The sequence below is a fragment of the Mobula birostris genome, chromosome 13, assembly GCF_030028105.1.
Source record: "Mobula birostris isolate sMobBir1 chromosome 13, sMobBir1.hap1, whole genome shotgun sequence".
In the NCBI taxonomy this organism is placed as follows: Eukaryota; Metazoa; Chordata; class Chondrichthyes; order Myliobatiformes; family Myliobatidae; genus Mobula; species Mobula birostris.
The window spans coordinates 73,914,461-73,935,750 of NC_092382.1; the positions used below are offsets into that span (position 1 = coordinate 73,914,461).

The window sequence follows — 21,290 nt, forward strand, 5'->3', positions numbered from 1 at the left end:
ATTTTAATCTTCGACATACGGACTGGAACTCTCATACTGTATATTGAGTAGATATACTTATGTATTTGACAAATTGTCATGGTCCGGTCCGTGAAGTCCGCATTCCGGTCCACAGTCCCGTCAGGGACTCAGGACTCCAGGTCTTCCAGCTGTCCCTTGTTTTGTTTGAGTTAATCATTGGCACCTGAAGCCCATCTTGGGGCTTGGAATATAAGTGGCTTTGGGGTCGAGTATGGGCGCCTGTTTTGTCTTGACAAGATTTTCAGGGTGCAAGGCTAGAGCGGCCAATTACCATCTGCAGGCCGTGTTGGAGAACCATTGCTTCATGGAGCCATGCTGTCGGTAGTTGGATCTGTGCTGATATCCATTGTTGTTTGTCATCGATATCAATGATCTTGATGATAATTAGATTATCCGGATCAGCAAATTTGCGGATGACACCAAGGTTTGGGGTGTATTTGACAGGGAGGAACACGATCAGAGCTTGTAGCGGGATCTCCATCAGGTGTAAAAATGGGCTGATAATGGCAGATGGAATTTAATGCAAGCTTACAAGCTGCGTACGTCGGTAGGACCAACCAGAATAGGTGCTACACGGTGAAGAAAGAGTAGGGCACTGAGTGCGGTAGAACAAAGGCACCTGGGAACAAAGGTCCACAATTCATTGAAAGTGGCGGCACGAATAGATAAGATAGCAAAGAAATCTTTGGTACATTGGCCTTAATAAATTATTCAGAACAGGAGATTGCATTATATGTTGTAGGTGTATAAGACGTTTATATGGCCTAATTTGGAGTATTGTGTGCAGCTTACGTCATCTACCTACAGGAAAGATGTAAATAAGTTTGACAGAGTACAACGAAAATTTACAAGGATGTTGCCGTGATTGGTGGACCAGAGTTATAAGGGAAAATTGGATAGGTTACAACTTTGTTCCTTGGAACGCAGAAGATTTCAGGGAGCTTTGAAGGAAGTCTACAAAATCATGAGGGGTATTGATAGGGTACATGGAGTAGAGGGATGGAGAGAGTGAGGTTTAGGTCAGGGGATAGTGGGGAGTGTCATTGTCCGGTTCAGGTTCCCTTTAAATTCATTTTGTTCGTGTTACAATCCGGACCATTGACTCCCTGTTTCCCTTTAATTCCCTGTTTTCCCGTCTCCCTCGGGCTTGGTTATTAAAGACAATTTACTCCCGACTGAAGTCTTTGGCTTCAGCCGTTCGGTGCGAGAGCATTATGCTGTGTAACGACGTCGCTGAAGCTAGTACGAGCCAAAGTAATCTTCCCGGAGCAAGCCAAGTCTTCTCGCGTGCACATGCAGCGATCGTGCATGCAGCCTGGTACAGCCGTTCCGATCTATTCTTACTTTCTTCTTCTTACTTTTTAATTTACGTTATTTTTTTGTTTTTCTCACGGTAACACGTCGAAGCTGCATCCTCTCTAACATGCTGGTAGAGAGAGTTTTATTTGGGTTTTCTTTCGCGCTGGAAATGGTTACATCCCGACACGCGAGACAGAAGCAAAGTCTCATTGTGTATTCCACGGACCAGCAAATACCGGCCGGTTTAGCGAGCAGAGCGGCGGACACCCCTGCTGAAATCCGGAGGAAAACAGAGGATGCAGAGGGGGATCACAAAGCCGAGGAAAGAGGACCGGGTTGAGACAATAGAGATTTTTGGAGAAGAGGAGCTCGGTGGGTAATACCGTTCCGGCTGACCGGATATGCACTGAGAGCGGTAAGCATTAAGGAGTTGGGTGTTTACTGATCTGGTTAACAACGGATGGTGCAATCCTGGGCATATTACGATCAAGGAACGTCTTTGCAAACTGGATATTGAACTTTTTACTGTTGGACTTCGGCCATATTCTACCGTGATACAACAGTTGGCGGCACGGGAGGTCGTTTCTGCCTGTGGCCATCGAACATGCAGCTCCTCCCGTGGAGGATCAGACACCCTGAACCAATAGACTGGTCCTGGACTTATTTTCCATCTGGCATAGTTTGCATTTTGTTGTTTGATTGTTGTTTTTTTTTTGTATTGCTATATTTACGCTCTATTCCTGGTTGGTGCGGCTGTAAAGAAACCAAATTTCCCTCGGGATTAATAAAGTATATCTATCTATCTATCTCCCGAAGCAAGAGCCAGCAAGCCGCCTTCCCTTGCCAGAGCGGGTCCGTCAAAGTTAACCGGCCGGGGTGAGTCAAGAGCTCGCCGCTGCTTGGAACGTACTTGTGGCCAGTTATAGTACTGTCCATCGTTGTGCTGTCTCCGTATCCATGTCCTACGTCTAAAACGGGTGACCGGCCCTGAACCCTAGAGGGGTCCTGACCGTGTCAAGAAGAATCCCGATTCCGTCCTGTGTATAAGGAAGATTCCCGGCTCAGTGTTTTATGTCCTGTATCTGAGTCTGTCCAGAGAATAAGAAGACTCCTGGCTCCATATCCTGCGTCAAAGAGGAGTCCCGGCTCAGTGTTCTTTGTCCAGTATTTGAATTTTCAGTGTCCAGTCCTGGCTCCGGTGTTCCCCGTGTCCAGTCCTGGCTCCGGGGTTCCCAGTGTCCAGTCCTGGCTCCAAGTCCTTGTCCATTACGCTTATTCCCGCTTCCGCTTTGCTCTTCTTGTAACGAGTAATAAACTCAATGTAGTTAAACCTAGAAAACGTGTTTGTGTCCCCTCTTGCTCCGCACTTATAACAGGGAGTGAGACTCCCATTTTTTAATCAGCACGCAACTTCCCCCTCCATCCCCCCCCCCCCACCCCGTGCTCATTTTCAATCAGTGCGTCATTCCCTCCCTGTCGGCCATTTTAACGTGCGTGACTATTTTCAGAGAGTGCATCACTCCCTCCTTCGGTCACACTTCTGGCCATTTGGAATACATGACTTTTAAGAGAAATAAATTCAACAAGTATTTCCGGCGGGGGTCGGTCAACAACCTCTGCTCCTGAAATGAAACGCGCTGTTAACCGTGGGCGAGGGGGTTTCTTGTGATAATAGTTGTTCGGATGGAAATGCGATAATCTCTCTAAGTTTTTTTTTCCCCCCAGTTAGTGGAAATATATAGTCGAATGTGTTTGGTTTAATTTCAGCAGAAATGCGTCTCTCTGTACCTGAACAGCAGAAGGACGTTTGAGCTGGAACTATACCTATGCAGGACAGTCCTGTTTACACACGGGGCCGAGCTCAGATCCTCTCGGGACCTGGGATGGATCAAATTCGCAGCCTGGGATTCGCTGGGTTAAACAGAGAAACTCCGCCCCACTGGTTGCATGAGAGAAAAAGGAGAGATTTACACGGAAATCCGGACAGAATGGTTAGCGCAGCCTGTTTGTTTTCCACTCTAAGGTTGCTACATTGATCCCACTCCCGCCTCCTCCCGCTGTCGGACCCGTCCTGAGCCGGTGAGAGTTAGTGTGACCCGGACCGCGACAGTCCCGCTCTACCCTGGCTCACCCGGCCCTGTCCATCTGTAATGACCGACGGACTCGGGAGCAGCAGCTCAGACTCAACTCTCCGTACAGGGTGAGCCCACCGGTGCAGGACCATTGTCGGTCACCCGGGAAGTCAGTCTGTGATTTCCCGGGACCACACTGAACGCCGTCCGGTTACAGCATCAGAGGTAAGTGTTGTGTATGAGTCTGTACAAGTATTCAGCGTTCACAGCGAAACTCGGCTTTGATCGGGATCGGGAGTGAATTTAGTGGCAGAGGGCAGTCCTGACATATTCATGTTAACGGGTCAATCATTGTCCAAATGGATTAAGAGAAACGACGTTGTTACCTTGAACCAGAAATACTCTCCAGGGTGGTTTCTACTGAGTGAGAGCTGAAGGCATCTTTCACACCGGTAGCAACATGTGAAATCCCACGGGGCAGTGATCTGTCACCGATCTCTCTGTCCCTCATTAAAACGCAAGTACTCAGAATAACAGGTCGAAACCCGGTTATATTACGAAACGTCGCTTATGGGAATGCTTTGGTTTGATTTATTTGAAGGAAGCTTGAAAATTATTTTTAGCGCATCTACAGATGACAGGAGTCTGAGATAAAAACAAAATGCTGGAAACTCGCAGCAAACAGGGGAGCGAAGTAACTGGTAACTTTGCAGGTTCGAGACCCCGGGTAATGTCCTTACATCGCGTCACTGGTTCTATCGCTCTTCCCTGTAGCAGAAAGTGTTAATTACAATATTAAACTTCCTTCACGCTTGAATGACGGTGTTTTGTCGAACGGGTTCGATTTGATTTCAGCAGAAAGGCCGCTCCCTGTTCTGAGGAATGTGCACGGACAGGACAGGCAGCTGCTTGCTCGCAGACCCTGAGCACCGAGTCTCACAGAACAACAACCCCCACCTTCCAAATCAGTCAATCATCTGCCCTCTTGCCCTTTCCATTCCACTCCTGATGAAGGGATTCTGTCCGCAACGTCGACTGTTTACACTAATCCGTAGAGCTGCCTGACCTGAGCTCCTCCAGCATTGTGTGTTGCCATGGTTATGGGTTTTCCGTGTGGGGCGGTGGGCGGAGCTATTTGTAACAAAATGATACACAGTATCCGCACTATCAGAGTATTCTTGGGGAATTAAGGTGAGAATATTTCAGCTTCTGATATTTATTTCGGAACTTTATTTCCCAACAACCAGTTGTCTGTGCATTGGTTCAGCCATCAAGGAGATATTTGCTCTGTTTTCAGCCACTTCTGGCTGTGGTGCCTCTTGTGATCCTACTGTTTCCACAGGTTAAGTTAAGATTAAGAATAGCTCCACAACAATGGCGAACTGTTCCAAGGCAAGGGTGCGAGATCTGTGTAGCAAACACCTGTTCCATTTTCAAAATTTCTTATTTCAGACGAATACATCTACAAAAAGGGTGTTATTTTGCATATCAATGCACACTGTATATACAGTATAATGTATATATGTACAGTATGTATAGTAATATCGTATATACAGCATATAAAGTATATATGTGGTCCATATATGGCAATGCATATACAGTACTTGAAATAGTATTCACCACCCACCAAAAAAAAATCTTTATTCACATAAATGAGTATTGCAACCAGGGATTTTAATCAATTTAGCTGAAGTTTTGTTGTTTTTTTTTTTCTGTGAACCCCATCCTCTTTCTCTGCCACAGCAGAACCCAAATCCATGGGAGAATTGTAAAGCATGAAAAATAAATAAAGCGGTAATATTAGCCGTTCAAATGTATTCATTCAGTCCTTCAGTACTTCACGTACTTGCTGTTCTTCAGTACTTGGGTGAAACACCTCTTGCAGCTATTATAGATAGTAATATTTTGGGACAGTCTCTATTAGTTTTCCACAACATGATGGAGTGAGATTTCTTTATTCCTCCTTGCAAAATTGCTCAAGCTGTGCCAGGTTAGTTGGGGAGCGGCGGTGGACAGCAGTTTTGATTTTGCTAGAGATGTTCGATAGGGTTAAGATCAGATCGCTGATTGGGCTACTCAGAGTCATCAATTTTCTACATTTGAAGCTACTTCATGTTTGCTCCCGCAGTGTGCTTTGGGTCGTTGTTCTGCTTAAAAATTATCTTCCTCCCCACTTTCAGATTTCTGGCTGTGTCGAGGGTGTTTGTTTGCTAATGTTTTATACAAAATCTCTGTATTTAGCAGCTTTCATCCTCACATCAAACCATACCAGATGGTGAGTCGTGCTGATGAAAAGCATCCCTGTAGTATGATGTCACATTCACCATTCTTTATAGTAAGGATGGTGCTCACTGGCTGATGCACAGCATTACACTTACATACACACACTGCTTAGTGTTGAGGCCAACATTTCCAGTTTAGACATACGCAATCTTTGCAGTATCCCCTAAGTGACGCTGCACAATGTCATATGGGCGAGGATATGCCTTTTTTAAGAAGTCAAATCCATTCAGTAGAGGCATTGAATAACAGAGCAGAGCACTTACTTGGGGCATATCTTAAAGAGTAACACTGAGAAAATAATAAATATTTCCTTTGTTTATTTGGACAGGACACTGTTGCAGAAAGTTAATATTGGACCACTGGAAAATGATGCTGGTGAGGTAGTAATGGAGGACAAATAAATGGCAGATGAACTTAATGGTTACTTTGCATCTGCCTTTACTGCTGACAACACTAGCAGTGTGTCAGAGGTCTGAGAGCATCATGGGGCAGGAAGTAGTGCCATTGCTATTACAAATTTAAAAAAAAAAAAAAAAATCTCGGCAAGCTTAAAGATCTTAAGTTGTATAAGTCACTTGGACCAGATAGATACATTCCAGAGTCCTGAGAGAGGTTGCAGAAGAGATGACGGATGCCATTAGTCATGATCTTTCAAGAATCACTTGATTACAACATGGTCCCAGAGGACTGGAAGATTGTAAATGTCAATCCACTATTTAAGAAAGGAGGAAGGCAAAAGAAAGAAAATTATAGGCCAGTTAGAGCCGATAGTGCAGGTACAACAGATTAGAGATAAAGGTGGGAAGATGTGCCTGGAGGCTGTGGAAGTGAGCGAGGTCCTCAATGAATACTTCTTTTTGGTATTCACCAATGAGAGGGAACTTGATGATGGTGAGGACAATATGAGTGAGGTTGATGTTCTGGAGCATGTTGATATTAAGGAAGAGGAGCTGTTGGAGTTGTTAAAATACATTAGGATGGATAAGTCCCCGGGGCCTGATGGAATATTCCCCAGGCTGCTCCATGAGGCGACGGAAGAGATTGCCGAGCCTCTGGCTGGGATCTTTATGTCCTCGTTGTCCACGGGAATGGTACCAGAGGATTGGAGGGAGGCGAATGTTGTTCCCTTGTTCAGAAAAGGTAGTAGGGATAGTCCGGGTAATTATAGACCAGTAAACCTTACGTCTGTGGTGGGAAAGCTGTTGGAAAAGATTCTTGGGGATAGGATCTATAGGCATTTAGAGAATCATGGTCTGATCAGGGACAGTCAGCATGGCTTTGTGAAGGGAAGATCGTGTCTAACAAGCCTGATAGAGTTCTTTGAGGAGGTGACCAGACATATACATGAGGGTGGTGCCGTGGATGTGATCTACATGGATTTTAGTGAGGCATTTAAAACGGTTTCACACGGTAGGCTTATTTGGAAAATTAGAAGGCATGGGATCCAGGGAAGTTTGGCCAGGTGGATTCAGAATTGGCTTGCCTGCAGAAAGCAGAGGGTGGTGGTGGAGGGAGTACATTCGGACTGGAGGGTTGAGACTAGTGGTGGCTAAAAAGGATTGGTTCTGGGACCTCTACTTTTTGTGATTTTTATTAACGACCTGGATGTCGGGGTAGAAGGGTGGATTGGCACGATGGGCTGAATGGCCTAATTCTACACCTATGTCTTAAGATCTTATGGTTTAAATATTTCTATGAGCTTCAGTGATGTGTTGTGTTGCTCCTTAACCTGCATTTTCATTTTGAAGGCAGCAAAACAACTGAAATGGGAAGTATATTCACTAAAACTCAGCCTGAAAACTTACCGCAAGGGGAAGTTGATGATGCCACAAAATTGAAACCCCCTGGAAGCTTTGAACATGGAGCAGGTTAGTAGACTTCAAATTGTTTAAAATTAAGCATCTGGTAGTCACTCGAGTATTACTTATGAACTCATAATGTAGCCCCCTGGTAAGCTTCAGGCTCGCTCAGCTCGCTTTCCTCTAGAGGAAGCAGCCTTCGGCCCTGCCAAATGGGTAGTCAAGTTTGTGTGGATGCTGTGTGATGCAGCCCACCCCTCCAAATAACAGACAATGCACCATATGCGATTAAATTATTATAATTTATAGCTATTACTAGAACTATGTAATTAATAGAGATAAAATATAAAAGGAAAGTAAAAGGTGCCAAACTTATCAAAGTTCAACCACTTCGTGCACAACAGTAACGGAGTCCTCTTTCCACCATTCAATCACCTCCGACCACCTCGATCCGCCACCTGGGACCAACCACGGTGGTCGACCAGACACTCCACACAAGTCTATCTTCGTCTCCTCTCCTTGGCAAAGACCCTGGACCTTGGACTTCGGCTGGGGGTCCGTCTCGTCGGCCAGCTCACAGCATTGCATCCACTGTCTCGGTCCCCATCTCACCTTCTCCGCCAGAGCCCACACATCACAATAGCTTACAGACACACAAGAAAGAATAACATCTATCGCAGTTGGTTAGCAACTGAATACAACTCTTTATAACCCAAACTGCTAGAGAACTTTCTCAGCAGTTAAATAACAAAGAAGCCATTTTGATTAGCCTAAGCGGTAACATAAAAGAAGAAACCCCTTACAATAATAATTCTGAAATTGGGGAATGCACAACAGACCGTGAAATCATATTCCTCGAAGGGCAGGCATGATTCAGTACTCTGTGGGACCTTTTTAGAAATTATAGCTGTTGAAATAGATGAGTGGGAGCCGGTGGACATAGCATAGAATTTATTTCTTCCTCCCTTCGTTTACGGCATGTCCCAACAAGTGCGTGCCGCAAATTATACGCTAGTGACTAATTAAACTACTAGCCCAAACATCTTTATAATGTTGGAGCAAACCGGAAACATGTGGTCACGGAGAGAAACGTATAAAGTCTTTAGACAACAGCAGCAGTTGAACGCAGGTCACTGTGGCTGTAAAGCATTCTGCTAACTACTATGTCACCATACCACCCTAAACTAAATTCCTAACCAATTCACCTTAACTTCCAACTCAAGTCTTCAAATCCTGGCAACATCATTGTAACTTTTCTGTGCACCCTTTCAATCATGTTGATTTCTTCTCTGTCGTTAGGTGACCAGAACAACACACTCTGATCCAGATTAGGCCTCACCAATTTCTTCATACACTTCAACATATTTATCCTTCCAAAGTACACATTTGTCTGCATTAAAACCCATGCCACTTTACAGTCCCTTTCCTGGTAAATCCCTCCTGCACCATGTCCAGATCAGTTGCATCCTCCGAAAAGGGAGGTAGGTTGAATGTCAGGTCCCGGGATTATGGTAGCACATGGCTGGGTAGGGTCCGCGTCCAGAAGGATGGGGCAATATGTGAAACGGTGAAGGCAGGGTGCCTGGAATGAAACATCGTAAGACCCTGTGAGCATGTGCTGTCTACCAACGAGACGTTATGCGACCCGTGTAGGATAGTGTCCTAGAAGATGGGATTATCAAACTAGACTCGGAAAGGCTAATGGAAGGTGGGTGAAAGGGGCCGTGAGATGGGGGCAGACCTCTCTCAGCGTGCCACCCCGGGGAGATGCTGGTAGAGCAGCCTGTTTCTCAGGCAGGACTGCAAATGAAATCTCTCGAAATACAAGCTGCTACCGGTGAATTTGCAGAATACCTGCTGGTGGCCGATTTGAGAATAGGAATAAGAGTGAGCAGAGTACATGGGTACATGGTCCACAACTTGAAATCCATAGACTCCTCGGTTAATGTTAGGGGCTCATTATATAATAAAGGTTGTGAACAGACCGTTTACAGTAATGGAGAATTTTCTTTCGAGAGGACTTGAAAAAGAAATTTTCAGGAAGAGGTTTGCTGGAGAAAGGAAAAACAGAGGGGTTGGAATGTTAGCTGTTAGTTTCAAATTTCCAGTTTAATTATCGGCAATGATTAATTTGCCCCAGATGCACATTTTCCTCAGAAATGTGGGCTTCCCGTATCTTAAATAAAGATGCACAAATGTCCACGTCGACTGAGATTATACCTGGCCATTGTGGGACCAGAGTTAATCTAAACTTATTTCCGTGTAAAAAAGAAAAATATACCAGAAAAATCACAAGAAGGAAAAAAAAATCTGTATTTGCACCGTTCTTCCTTGCAGGTAACTGCAAACCTTAAAATGAACATTCATGTCCCACCATGACAAGCTTTCACACATTTTTCGGAGAACCAAGGAAGCGACAGAAAGCTGATGGATGGGGACCCCCGGCAATTTAACACATCATGCAATGTCTTAAAAGCACAGCCTCTTGAAAATGGTCTCTGGACCCTGTCTCTCACAGACATAAATGCAGACTCACACTCTCTTCTCTCAAATAAACTCAGTGTTGCCATATTTTACACATTTGAAGCATGCAAGATATTCACAATTTAAACCATGTCAGAGACCTCTTGTTCCTAAGGGTTAAACAGTTTCAGTTACAATTCGAGAACATTGAAAAAACTCCGAGACTTTAAAACAAATAAATATTCAAAGTTATTCACCATGCAAAAGAAAATAACATTAGACAAGTTTAAATCGTGAAATCCCAACAGTAACTAAATTACCAACATACTTGGACCTTTCTGTAAATCCAATCTCATTAATTGCCTCCAGAGTATTACTAAAGTTAAAATATAACTCCTGTACTTCCATCTCCTATGCTGTAATCATTCTCCTGAGTACCCATATCTCAGTTTGTGTACGGTCACTGGGATCATGCAGTCTCACCCCTTTCAAGATTCAAAGTTGCTGTCAGACACAAATGTATACGTTGCGACAGCCAACTTGGGAAGAGTAGAAGGACCGAGTTGAGTACGTGGGTAAGGGTCCCAACTGGGAGTCCATAGACGCCTCGGTTAATGTTAGTGGTCCATTGCATAATAAAGGTTCTGAACCCCTCATTTAGTGCAATCGGGAAGATGTTTCGAGAGGACTTGAAGAAATCCTCAGGCAGAGGGTTTTTGGAATCAGGAACGCCAGAGGGGATGAAGTGTGTGGGTTGTTATGAACACCACATTTGAGAAACAAGTACATGGGCGGCAGGGCCTAATGGAATACTTGGTAGGGCTCAGAAAACCTGTGTCAACCAACTGTTCAAGTTTATTTTCAATTTCTCATTGCTACATTTGCAAGTTTCCACCTGTTTCAAGCGCACAAGAAAAGCAGGATAAGATGTCTTAACGACTATCATCCTTGAGCGCTCATATCTATGGTGTGGGAATTATTTTAGAGGTCAGTTATGGCTGGAATCAATTCCCACTTCAGCAAGAACCTGGATCCTCTGTAATTGGCCAATCTCCACAATAGGCCTACAGTGGATATGATCAAATTGCATCTCCACGTGGCCAAGGATCATCTCGACAATACAAATACCTATGCCAGGATTCTGTTATTTAACTACAACTCAGCATTTAACACTATCATTCCTACAATTCTGATCGAAAACATCGAGAACCTAGGCATTTGTATCTCTCTCTGCAACTGCACTCTCAATTTCCAAACCGGAAAACCAAAATCTGTGCGGATTTGAAATGCAGTGCCTATGAAATATTCACTCCCCTCACCTTGGAAGTTTTCATGTTTTATTGTTTTACAATGGATTTAATTTGGCTTTTTTTGACACTGATCAACATGAAAATGACTTTCTCGTGAAAGCCAAAACAGATCTCCACAAAGTAATCTGTATTAATTAGAAATATAAAGCACAAAATAATTGATTGCATGGGTGTTCATCCCCTGTAATAGGACACACCAAATCATCACTCGTGCAGCCAATTGATTTTAGAAGTCACACAGTCAAAGTATTTCAATTGTTTGTAGTAAAACTACACCTGTATATAGAAGGTCCAACTGCTGGTGAGTCCGTATCTTTGCAAAAACTACACCGTGAAGACAAATAAATACAACAAGGATCTCCGGGAAAAGTTGGTAGAAAAGCACAAGTCAGAAGATGGATACGAGGACTTTTCCAGGTCACTGAATATCCCCTGGAGTACAGTTAAGTCAATTGTCAAGAAATGGAAAGAATATGGCACAGCTGTAAATCTGCCTAGAACAGGCTGTCCTCAATAACAGTGACTGTGCAAGAAGTGAATCACTGAGGTGGGGGGGGGGCACCAATGGTCCTATGATAACTCTGGAGGAGTTACTAGCTTCAGTGGCTGAGATGGGAGGGACAGCGCATACAACAACTATTTCCTGGGTGCTTTACCAGTCACAGCTTTATGGGAGAGTGGCAAAGTGAACGTTGCTGTTGAAAGAAACTGGCATGAAATCTTGGCTACAGTTTGCCAGAAGACATGTGGGGTAGGAGACACTGAAGTCAGCTGGAAGAAGGTTCTATGGTCTGGTGAAAAGAAAATTGAACTTTCTGGCCATCAGACTAAATCTTGTGTTTGGCGCACACCGCACATCATCAAAAACAGTCCATCCCTACCGTGATGCATGGTGGTGAGTTAATCATGCTATAGGGATGCTTTACTACATCAGATCCTGGAAAGCTTGTGAAGATAGAGGTTACAATGAATGCAGCAAAATACAGGGTAATCCTGGATGAAAACCTGATGCAGTCTGCAAGAGTACTGCGACCTGGGAGAAGATTTGTTTTCCAGCAAGAAAATGACTCAAAGCATAAAGCTAAAATTGCTCAGAAGTTGTTCAAAAACAACGTTAATGCCCTGAAGTGCCCAAGTCAGAGTGTGGACCTCACTGCAATTGAGAATCTGCGGTTCGACTTGAAAAGAGCTGTTCACTCATGGACCCCATAAAATCTGACAGAGTTTCAGCAGTAACGTAAAGAATAATGTGGAAAAATTTCAGTGTTCAGATGTGCAAAGCTGATAGAGACTGATCCATGCAGATTCAAGGCTGTAATTACTGTGAAAGGTGCATCTACTAAATACTTCTTGAAAGGGTGAGTAATTATGCAATCAATTGTTTTGTGATTAATAATTGTAATACGTTTGTATCTTTAGACCATTTCTTTAGAAATGTGTTTCACTGTGTCACGAAATAGTCTCTTCAGTTGATTAGTGTCAAAAAGCCAAAATAGATCCATTGTAATTCAATGTTGTAAAGCAAGAAAGCATGAAAACTTCAAAGAGAGATGAATGCATTCTAAAGGCGGTGTAACATCTCCACCTCACTGACAATCAACATTGGTGCACCACAGGGGTGTGGCCTTAACCATTGCTCTACGCTCTCTGCATCCATGACTGTGTGGCTAGGCACATCTCAAATGCCATCTTTAAATTTGCTGATGATATCATCATTGTTGTCAGAATTTCAGATGGAGATGAGGGGCCATTCAGGAGCGAGATGTATCAGCCGGTGTCACAGCTTTCCATGAACAATTTTTCACTGAATTTCAGTAAGACCAAATAACTCACTCTGGACTTCAGAAGGGGTAAAACGAGGGAAGACACACAAGTCCTCGTAGAGGAATCAGAAGTGGAGAGAGTGAGAAATTTCAAGTTCCTGGTTGTCACTATGTCTGAGGGTCTCACCTGGACCCAACATATCAATGCAGCCATTAAGAAGGCAAGACAGTGGCTATATTTCATCAAGAGTTTGAGGAGGTGGGGTAGTGGGACTAAATAGAAGAATGAGCTCATGATAAAATAGTGGAGCAGACTCGAAGGGCCGAATGGTCAACTTCTGCTCCTTTGTCTTTTGGTCTTATTGTCTTATGGAGATTTGGTATGTCACTAAAAGCATTCTAACCGATTGCATCACTGTCTGGCATAGCGGAGGTTGTTACTACACAGGATCAAGGGTAGCTGCAGAGAGTTGTAAAATTATTCAGCACCATGGTGGGTACGAGCTTTCATAGTATCGGGGACATTTTCAAGGAGAAGTGCTTCAAAGAGATGGCGTCCATCATTCAGGGCTTCCAGTACCATCAGAAAGGAGGAACAGAAGCCTGATTCAACAATAGCTTCCCACCCTCTGCCATCTGATTTCTGAATGGATACTGAACCCATGATCACTACTTCACTACTTCCTTTAAAATTTCTTTATTGCACTACCTATTTAATTGAACTATTTCAAATATATATATATATATATATATATATATATATATATATATGTATGTTTATTTCAGAGAGCCCGAAAGTTGAAAACGCCATCCCCACCATGGCTGAAGATGTGAATATGAATGGGGATCCAGCGAACTCCAAAGAGGGAAAGGACACAGGTGCGTTTATAAGGTCCTGCATGGGAGTTCAGTCAAGAAGGTTCACTCACTTGGCTTTCAGAATGTGATAATTAATTCGATTAGACATTGGAGCTGTGGCAGAAGCCATAGGGTGGTAGTAGATAATTGGCTCTTGCACTGGGGGCCGGTACCTAATTCAAAGTTGCTGGTGAACGCAGCAGTCCAGGCAGCATCTCTAGGAAGAGGTACAGTCGACTTTTCAGGCCGAGACCCCTGAAACGTCGACTGTACCTCTTCCTAGAGATGCTGCCTAGACTGCTGCATTCACCAGCAACTTTGATGTGTGTTGCTTGAATTTCCAGCATCTGCAGAATTCCTGTTGTTTGCGGTACCTGGTTGTCTGCTGCAAGGACTGGTCCAGGGTCTGTTGTTGATTGCATCTATATAAACGATCTGGATGATGATGCGATAAAGTGGATTAAAAACTTGCAGATGACACTGAGGTAGGTGGTACATAGGCAGGGTAATAGGCCGTCAAATTTTCCAGCAGGATCTGGACCCGATGAAATTTGGCTGAATATCGCAGATGGAATTTCATGCAGAGATGTGTGAGGTGTTGCATTTTGCGAGGACAAGTCAGAGTAGGATTACACAGCGAATGTTCGGGGAACTGAAGAATGCTATTGAACAGAGGGATCTGAGAATACAGATACACAGAACCTTGTAAGTGGTATCACAGGTAGATAAGGTCGTCAAGAAAGCTTTTGGCACATTGGCCTTCAGAAATCAAAGTACTGTGTTACAGGAGTTCAGATGTTAAGTTGAAGTTCTCTTAATTGAGGACTAATTTGCAGTACTGCGTGCAATTCTCGTCACCTACCCACAGGAAATACATCAACAAGATTAAAAGAGGGCAGAAAAAATGCAAAGGTATGGCCGGGATGTGAGGACCCGATTTGTCAGGAAAGATTGAATAGATTCGGGTTTTATTCTGCAGAGTGAAAGAATGCCAGGAGATTAGATAGGGCTATAGAAGATACTGAGGAGTGTAGACTGGAATTAGTTCATGAATTAACGATTGATGGTGAAATGTTTAAAGGGAAGAAAAAGAGGATCAACTTCACTCAGAGGTTGGTGTGAATATAGTCTTTATTTCCTAGAGTACAGGAGAATGAAAGGAGATTTGATAGAGCTATATAAAATTGCGCCTACACTGGAAGAAGAGATGATGATTTAAGGATGAATGGTAAAATGTTTAAGAGGAACAACAAGGAGATTATCTTCACTCAGACTTTGGCGAGAGTGTGGAACACGGTGCCTGCGGAAGTGGTGGTGGCCGGTACGATTTCAACTTTTAAGAAAATATAGGTACATGAATGGGAAGGACATGGAGGGCTATGTTCTGATTGCAGGTCGATGGGACTAGACAGATTAATATTTCGGCCGAAGAGTCTGTTTCTGTTCTGTGGTGTTCAATGATTCTAAGAAATGCCTGGCGAGGGAATAGATTCACTGAAGACTCTGGTGTTCATTAACGTAGTGACTGGGAAGAGAGATTTCCTGACAAATCGACCCAGCAACAAGAGTTCACCCAGTCTGGAGTGATGGTGATGTGCAGTCCAGACAGTGCTAAAGGAGAAGAAGTCCAGTCTGCCATGTCTGAGATTTTGCACGGCAACGTTCCTGTTTAGGAATACCACACCTTTATTCTTTATTCCCTTACTCTGCCATGTTGAAAACAATGGAAATCTGGGACATCAAATGTCACTAATGGCTGCAGATTCATAATTCCACATGATGATCCATGCTCTGAGCTTATCCACCTTACGAGCAGTATTCCATAGACCATAGAACATAGAATAGTACATCTCAGTACAGGTCCTTCGGCCCACAATGTTGTGCTGACCCTTAAACCCTGCCTCCCATATAACCCCCACTTTAAATTCCTCCATGTACCTGTCTAGTAGTCTCCTAACGTTCACTAGTACATCTGCCTCCACCACTGACTCCTCGCATTCCACTCACCAACCACACTCTGAGTAAAATATCTTCCTCTAATATCCAGCTTGAACTTCCCAGCTTAAAACCATCTCATCTTGTACTGAGCAGTGCTGCCCTGGAGAAGATGCGCTGGCTATCCACTCGATTACTCCTCTTATTATCTTGTACACCTCTATCATGTCTCCTCTCATCCTCCTTCTCTCCAAAGAGTAAAGCCCTAGCTTCCTTAATCTCTGATTATAATGCATACTCTGTAAACGAGGCAGCACCATGGTAAATCTCCACTGTATCCTTTCCAATACTTCCACATCCTTCCTTTAGTGAGGCGAACAGAACTGGACACAGTACTCGAAGTGTGGCCTAACCAGAGTTTTATAGAGCTGCATCATTACCTCGCGACTTTTAAACTCTATCCCTCGATTTATGAAGGCTAACACCCCATAAGCTTTCTTAACTACCTTATCTACGTGGAGGCAACTATCTGGGATCTGTGTACACGTACTCCCAGATTCCTCTGCTCCTCCACATAACCAAGTATCCTACCATTTACTTTGTACTCTACCTTGGAGTTTGTCGTTCCAAAGTGTACCGCCTCACACTTCTCCGGGTTGAACTCCATCTGCCACTTCTTAGCCCATGTCTGCAACCTATCAATGCCTCTCTGTGATCTTCGACAATTCTCTACACTATCCACAACACGACCAACCTTTGTCATCTGCAAACTTGCCAACCCACCCATCTACCCCACATCCACGTCGTTAATAAATTCCCTTCACTAATATGCACGTAATTCCAAACAGTATTCCCATCTTGCTTAATCTTACCGTTCCTGACTTAATATGTAGGCCTTGCAACATTTATTTTTCGTGCAACCTCTCCACTATCTGCATAGTAAAATGCTTTCCATCACCTGCAACTCTAGATTAAAATGCCTGGGTAGGTTGTGAGACCATAAATCATAGGAGCAGATTTAGGCCATTTAGCCCATCGAGACTACTCCGCCATTCCATTTGGCTGACCCAGGATCCCACTCACCCCAATACACCTGCCTTCTCTCTTGTGTTGAGATACATCAGGCAATTTCCATGCGAAGATTGGTGACCATTTTGGGATCAAGGCACATCAGGACCAGAGAGACACACAGGCCAAAGGAGTAAACTGGCAGTTGAAAGAAGAAGAACATGCAGGGTTTTATATACCACATTTGGTGGCATTGCTTGTCTGTGCAGTCCCATAGACATTGAGCAGAATGCAGGTTCAAATCTCACCAGAGATTCTGGAATAGTGATGTGAAGTGATAACATAAATTGGTGAACAGCCAATGTCCGTAATCCTGACAACAAAATTTGTTCATATAACCCACTGAAGTATCACGACCTGAACTTGTTACTCTGTGTCTAAGCACGACGCCTACCTTAATCCACCCGATTTTTACCCATTCTTTAAAATGACGGCATTCCATCCCTCTAGAATGAAGGACACAACAGCTGGAAGTTTTGTAAATGGTGTTCACATCCTAGGAATGAGCAGATTAGAGGTCTGGCTGGATGCTATAATAGTAAATAACCCAAGAGCACATACTCGACGGGAACGTTGGCAATATTGAAATCCGACTGGAATTACTATAAATTTCAGATATATAGACTATAGTTCAATGTTGTTTTTCTATCTATATTATGCATTACACCGATACCACAAAGTTAACCAGTTCACGACATATGCCAGCGTTATTAAACCTCTCCTCTCATTCTGTTTCGGATATGAATAAAATCGCCAAGGCATTGCAGGAATTGTACAAGCGGTAAGTAAATGGGTTTGGATAGATTGTCAGTATGTACGTGATGATTTACCTCACAGACAGAGAGCAGTTTGCAGATGAGGAAAGAGCAGAACAGAAAGCAGTGTCTTACTGTCATTGGAAATCACCTAATCCTCATTCTGTTTATTGCAGAGAGCCAGGATGTTGAAAACCCCAACCCCACCATGGCTGGAGGTATGAATATGCATGAGGATCCAGTGAGCTCCAAAGCGGGACAGGACACAGGTGCGTTACAGAATACTAACAAAGTTAAATGTTGCCTTAACATCAGTTCCAGATTTAATGCCTGGGCCCGTAATTCATAGGAATACAGGGAAGACGTAAGGGCTGAGAAATATAGGGATAACATATACATGTTTATTATAATCACTGCTTGAGAGATTTTATGGACAGTAACTGGGACTGCCATGCTTGTAAATGTGATGACTGAGATAGAGATTGTCAAATGTGTTCAAATAACTTTCCTTAATCAACCGAGCGGTGCCATGGAGCAGCCCACCGATTTAACCTAATGTAATTCGGGGGTAAAATTGCAACGACTAATCAAACTAACCACCGGTACGTTTTTGGATTGTGAGAGGAAACCGGAACATCCGGAGAAAACAGTCGCCACATGAGTTGGAACATACAAATGTGCTCAGCGAGGACACCAGAATTGAACTCCAAATTAAGATGCCCTGAGCAGCAATAGTGTCGAACTAACGGCTGTGCTACAGCGGCGCCCCTGCTGTTCTGTTGTTTGAGAAAGGCTCTAAAGATAATCTGAGTAACTATGATGGACGTGCCATCAATACTGGGAAAGTTATTGGAAGTACTTTAAGTGTTAGAATTTTTATAGACAGGGACTGCTTAAGGATATTCAACATGGTTGTGTGGTAGTATGTTATGTCTATCCAGTCTTATAGAGTAATCAAGGAATATACTATGAAGGTTGATAGAGGAAAGGCAGTAAATCTTGGCAAGCCCTTTGAGAAGATCCTGCATGGGAGTTTAGTCGAGAAGTTTCAGTCATTTGGCGTTCAGAATGTGATAATAAATTGGATTAGACATTGGATTTGTGGCAGGAGCCAAAGACTGGTGGTAGAGAGTTGGCTCTCGGACTGGTGGCCGGTAACTTGTTGTCTGCCTCAAGGACTGGTCTAGGGTCTGTTGTTGTTTGCATCTATATTAACAATCTGGATGATGACGTGGTCAAGTGGATCAATAAGCTTACAGACGACGCCGAGGCTGGTGGTACATAAGCAGGGGGAAAAAAAAAAAATCCGTCAATTTTTCCAGCGGGATTTGGACCATAAGACATTTGTTTTAAAATCGCAGGTGGAATTTCATGCAGAGATGTGTGAGGTGTTGTATTTTGCAAAGGCAAGCCAGTATAGGATTACACAGCGAAATTTTGGGGTACTGCAGAATGCTATAGAACAGGGGAATATGAGAATACAGATAAACAGAACCTTGTAAGTGCTATCACAAGTAGAAAAGGTCATAATGAAAACTTTTTCACATTGGCCACCAGAAATCAAGGTATTGTGTTACATGAGTTCAGATATTAAGATGAAATTCTATTCATTGCGGACTAATTTGGAGCGCTGTGTGCAATTCTCTTCACTGACGTACAGGAAATACATCAACAAGATTGCAAAAGTGCAGAAAAAAAATACAAGGATATTGCCGAGATTTGAGGACCTGAATTGTTGGGAAAGGTTGAATAGGTTCGGACTTTATTACCCAAACCAAAATAGAATGAGAAGACTAGACAGAGCTATAGAAAATTATGAGGAGTATATACTGGAATTAGTTCATGAATTAAGAATTAATGGTGAAAACCCTCACTAACTTTTATAGATGCACCGTAGAAAGCATTCTTCTAGGGTGCGTCACAACCTGGTATGGAAGTTGCCCTGTTCAGGACCGGAAGAAGCTGCAGAAGATCGTGAACACGGCGCAGCACATCACACAAACCAATCTTCCGTCCGTGGACTCACTTTACACCGCACGCTGTCGGAGCAGTGCTGCCAGGATAATCAAGGACACGACCCACCCAACCAACACACTTTTTGTCCCTCTTCCCTCCGGGAGAAGGCTCAGGAGCTTGAAGACTTGTATGGCCAGATTTGTGAATAGCTTCGTTCCAACTGTGATAAGACTGCTGAACAGATCCTGATCCGGATCTGGGCCGTACCATCCAAATATCCGGCCCTGCCTCTTGTTTTTTTTTTTTTTTTTGCGCACTACCTTACTTTCCCTTTTCTATTTTCTATTTATGATATATAATTAAAATTTTTATTTATGATATATAATTAAAATTTTTACTATTTACTATCAATTTGTACTCCAGAGAGCGTGAAGCGCAGGATCAAATATCGCTGTGATGATTGTGCGCTCTAATATCAATTGTTTGGTGACAGTAAAGTAGTAAAGAAATGTTTAAAGGGAACAAGAAGAGGATCATCTTCACTCAGAGGTTGGTGTGAGGGTGGTCTTCATTTCCTAGAGTGCAGGAAAACAAAAGGAGATTTGATAGAGCTATATAAAATTATGCCTTGACTGGAAGAAGAGATCATGAGTTAAGGGTGAATGGTGCAATGTTGAAGAGGAATAAGCGGATTATCTTCAATCAAACTGTGGCTAGAGTGTGGAAAATAGTGCCTGCGGATGTGGTGGATGCCGACACAATTTCAGCATTTAAGGGAATTCTGTCATAAGGCGATGGCTGGGAACGGACCCAAGTGCAAGACAGAGGCACTGAAGTACTAGGGACAGGACTAGAATGCAGGGTGAGGGCAAGGACATGGACACAAAAACCGGGAACCCAGAATAGGACTGGTCAAGAGAGTTAGGAGCCCGGGCTTGGACTCCGAGCCAAGACAGGACAAAGCCCCAGTACCTGGGTCTTGCCTCTGGCTTGGATCCCAGAACTAGGCAAGGACGAGTCCTGGCTGGCAGGCAAGACGAGGCTGGAGTCTTCAGGCTAGAGACTTGAGGTGAGGCTTGGCAGGAGGCTACTCCTGGGCAGGGCACGGTATTCCTGGGCAGGACGCGGATCACCACCCGACGGAGGCAAGGGACAGAACTAACCACAGGTAATGGCGAGACGGCCTGGCTTACCCGACGGAGGCAAGGGACAGGAATGGAGCTAGGTACGGGGTGGCTCCAGGACAAGACTGAAGGCGAGACGAGGTGAGAGTTACCGGCAAGGCTTCAGGCGAGGAAACAGGCAGAGAAAGGGATACAAGGAGTAAGGACAAGAACAATCCAGCAGACACACCCTGGTCTCTGAAGATATTCATGCAGCCAGCCCCAACGAGCATCAGCTGCCTCAATTAGAGCTCAACAAGAACAGAAACAGGGTAGACAGGAAAACCTGGAGCAAGGGTCGATGGACCGGACCGTGAATCGGAATATGGACTTCATGGACCGAGCCATGACAAATTCAGTATATGTACATGACTGGGAAGGACATGGAGGGCGTTGTTCTAGCTGCAGGTCGATGGAACTAGACAGATTAAGATTTCGGCCGAAGTGTCTGTTTCTGGGCTGTAGCGCTGAATGATTCTAAGGAAATCTGGAGAGGGAATGGATTCACTGAGGACTCTGGTGTGCATTAATGTACTGACTGGGAA

At 43.9% G+C, this 21,290-nt stretch overlaps 1 protein-coding gene and 1 pseudogene across 3 annotated transcripts in view; one reads left to right on the forward strand and one right to left on the reverse strand.

Annotated features, from left to right (window-relative positions):
* Positions 1-21,290, reverse strand: part of LOC140206983 (uncharacterized) — a 291,411-nt pseudogene that overhangs the window by 45,426 nt on the left and 224,695 nt on the right.
* The window catches only part of LOC140206981 (NACHT, LRR and PYD domains-containing protein 3-like), a 35,911-nt gene continuing 18,063 nt past the window's right edge, over positions 3,443-21,290 (forward strand). Inside the window, exons 1-4 of one of the 3 annotated variants that reach the window (XM_072275298.1) lie at positions 3,443-3,617; positions 7,424-7,543; positions 13,797-13,889; positions 17,803-17,895. In XM_072275298.1, the coding sequence (XP_072131399.1) occupies positions 7,441-7,543; positions 13,797-13,889; positions 17,803-17,895 (289 nt within the window). In that variant the 5' untranslated portion in view covers positions 3,443-3,617; positions 7,424-7,440. The remainder of the gene's footprint in view (positions 3,618-7,423; positions 7,544-13,796; positions 13,890-17,802; positions 17,896-21,290) is intronic. The other 2 variants (XM_072275300.1, XM_072275299.1) reach the window with 2 other exon arrangements.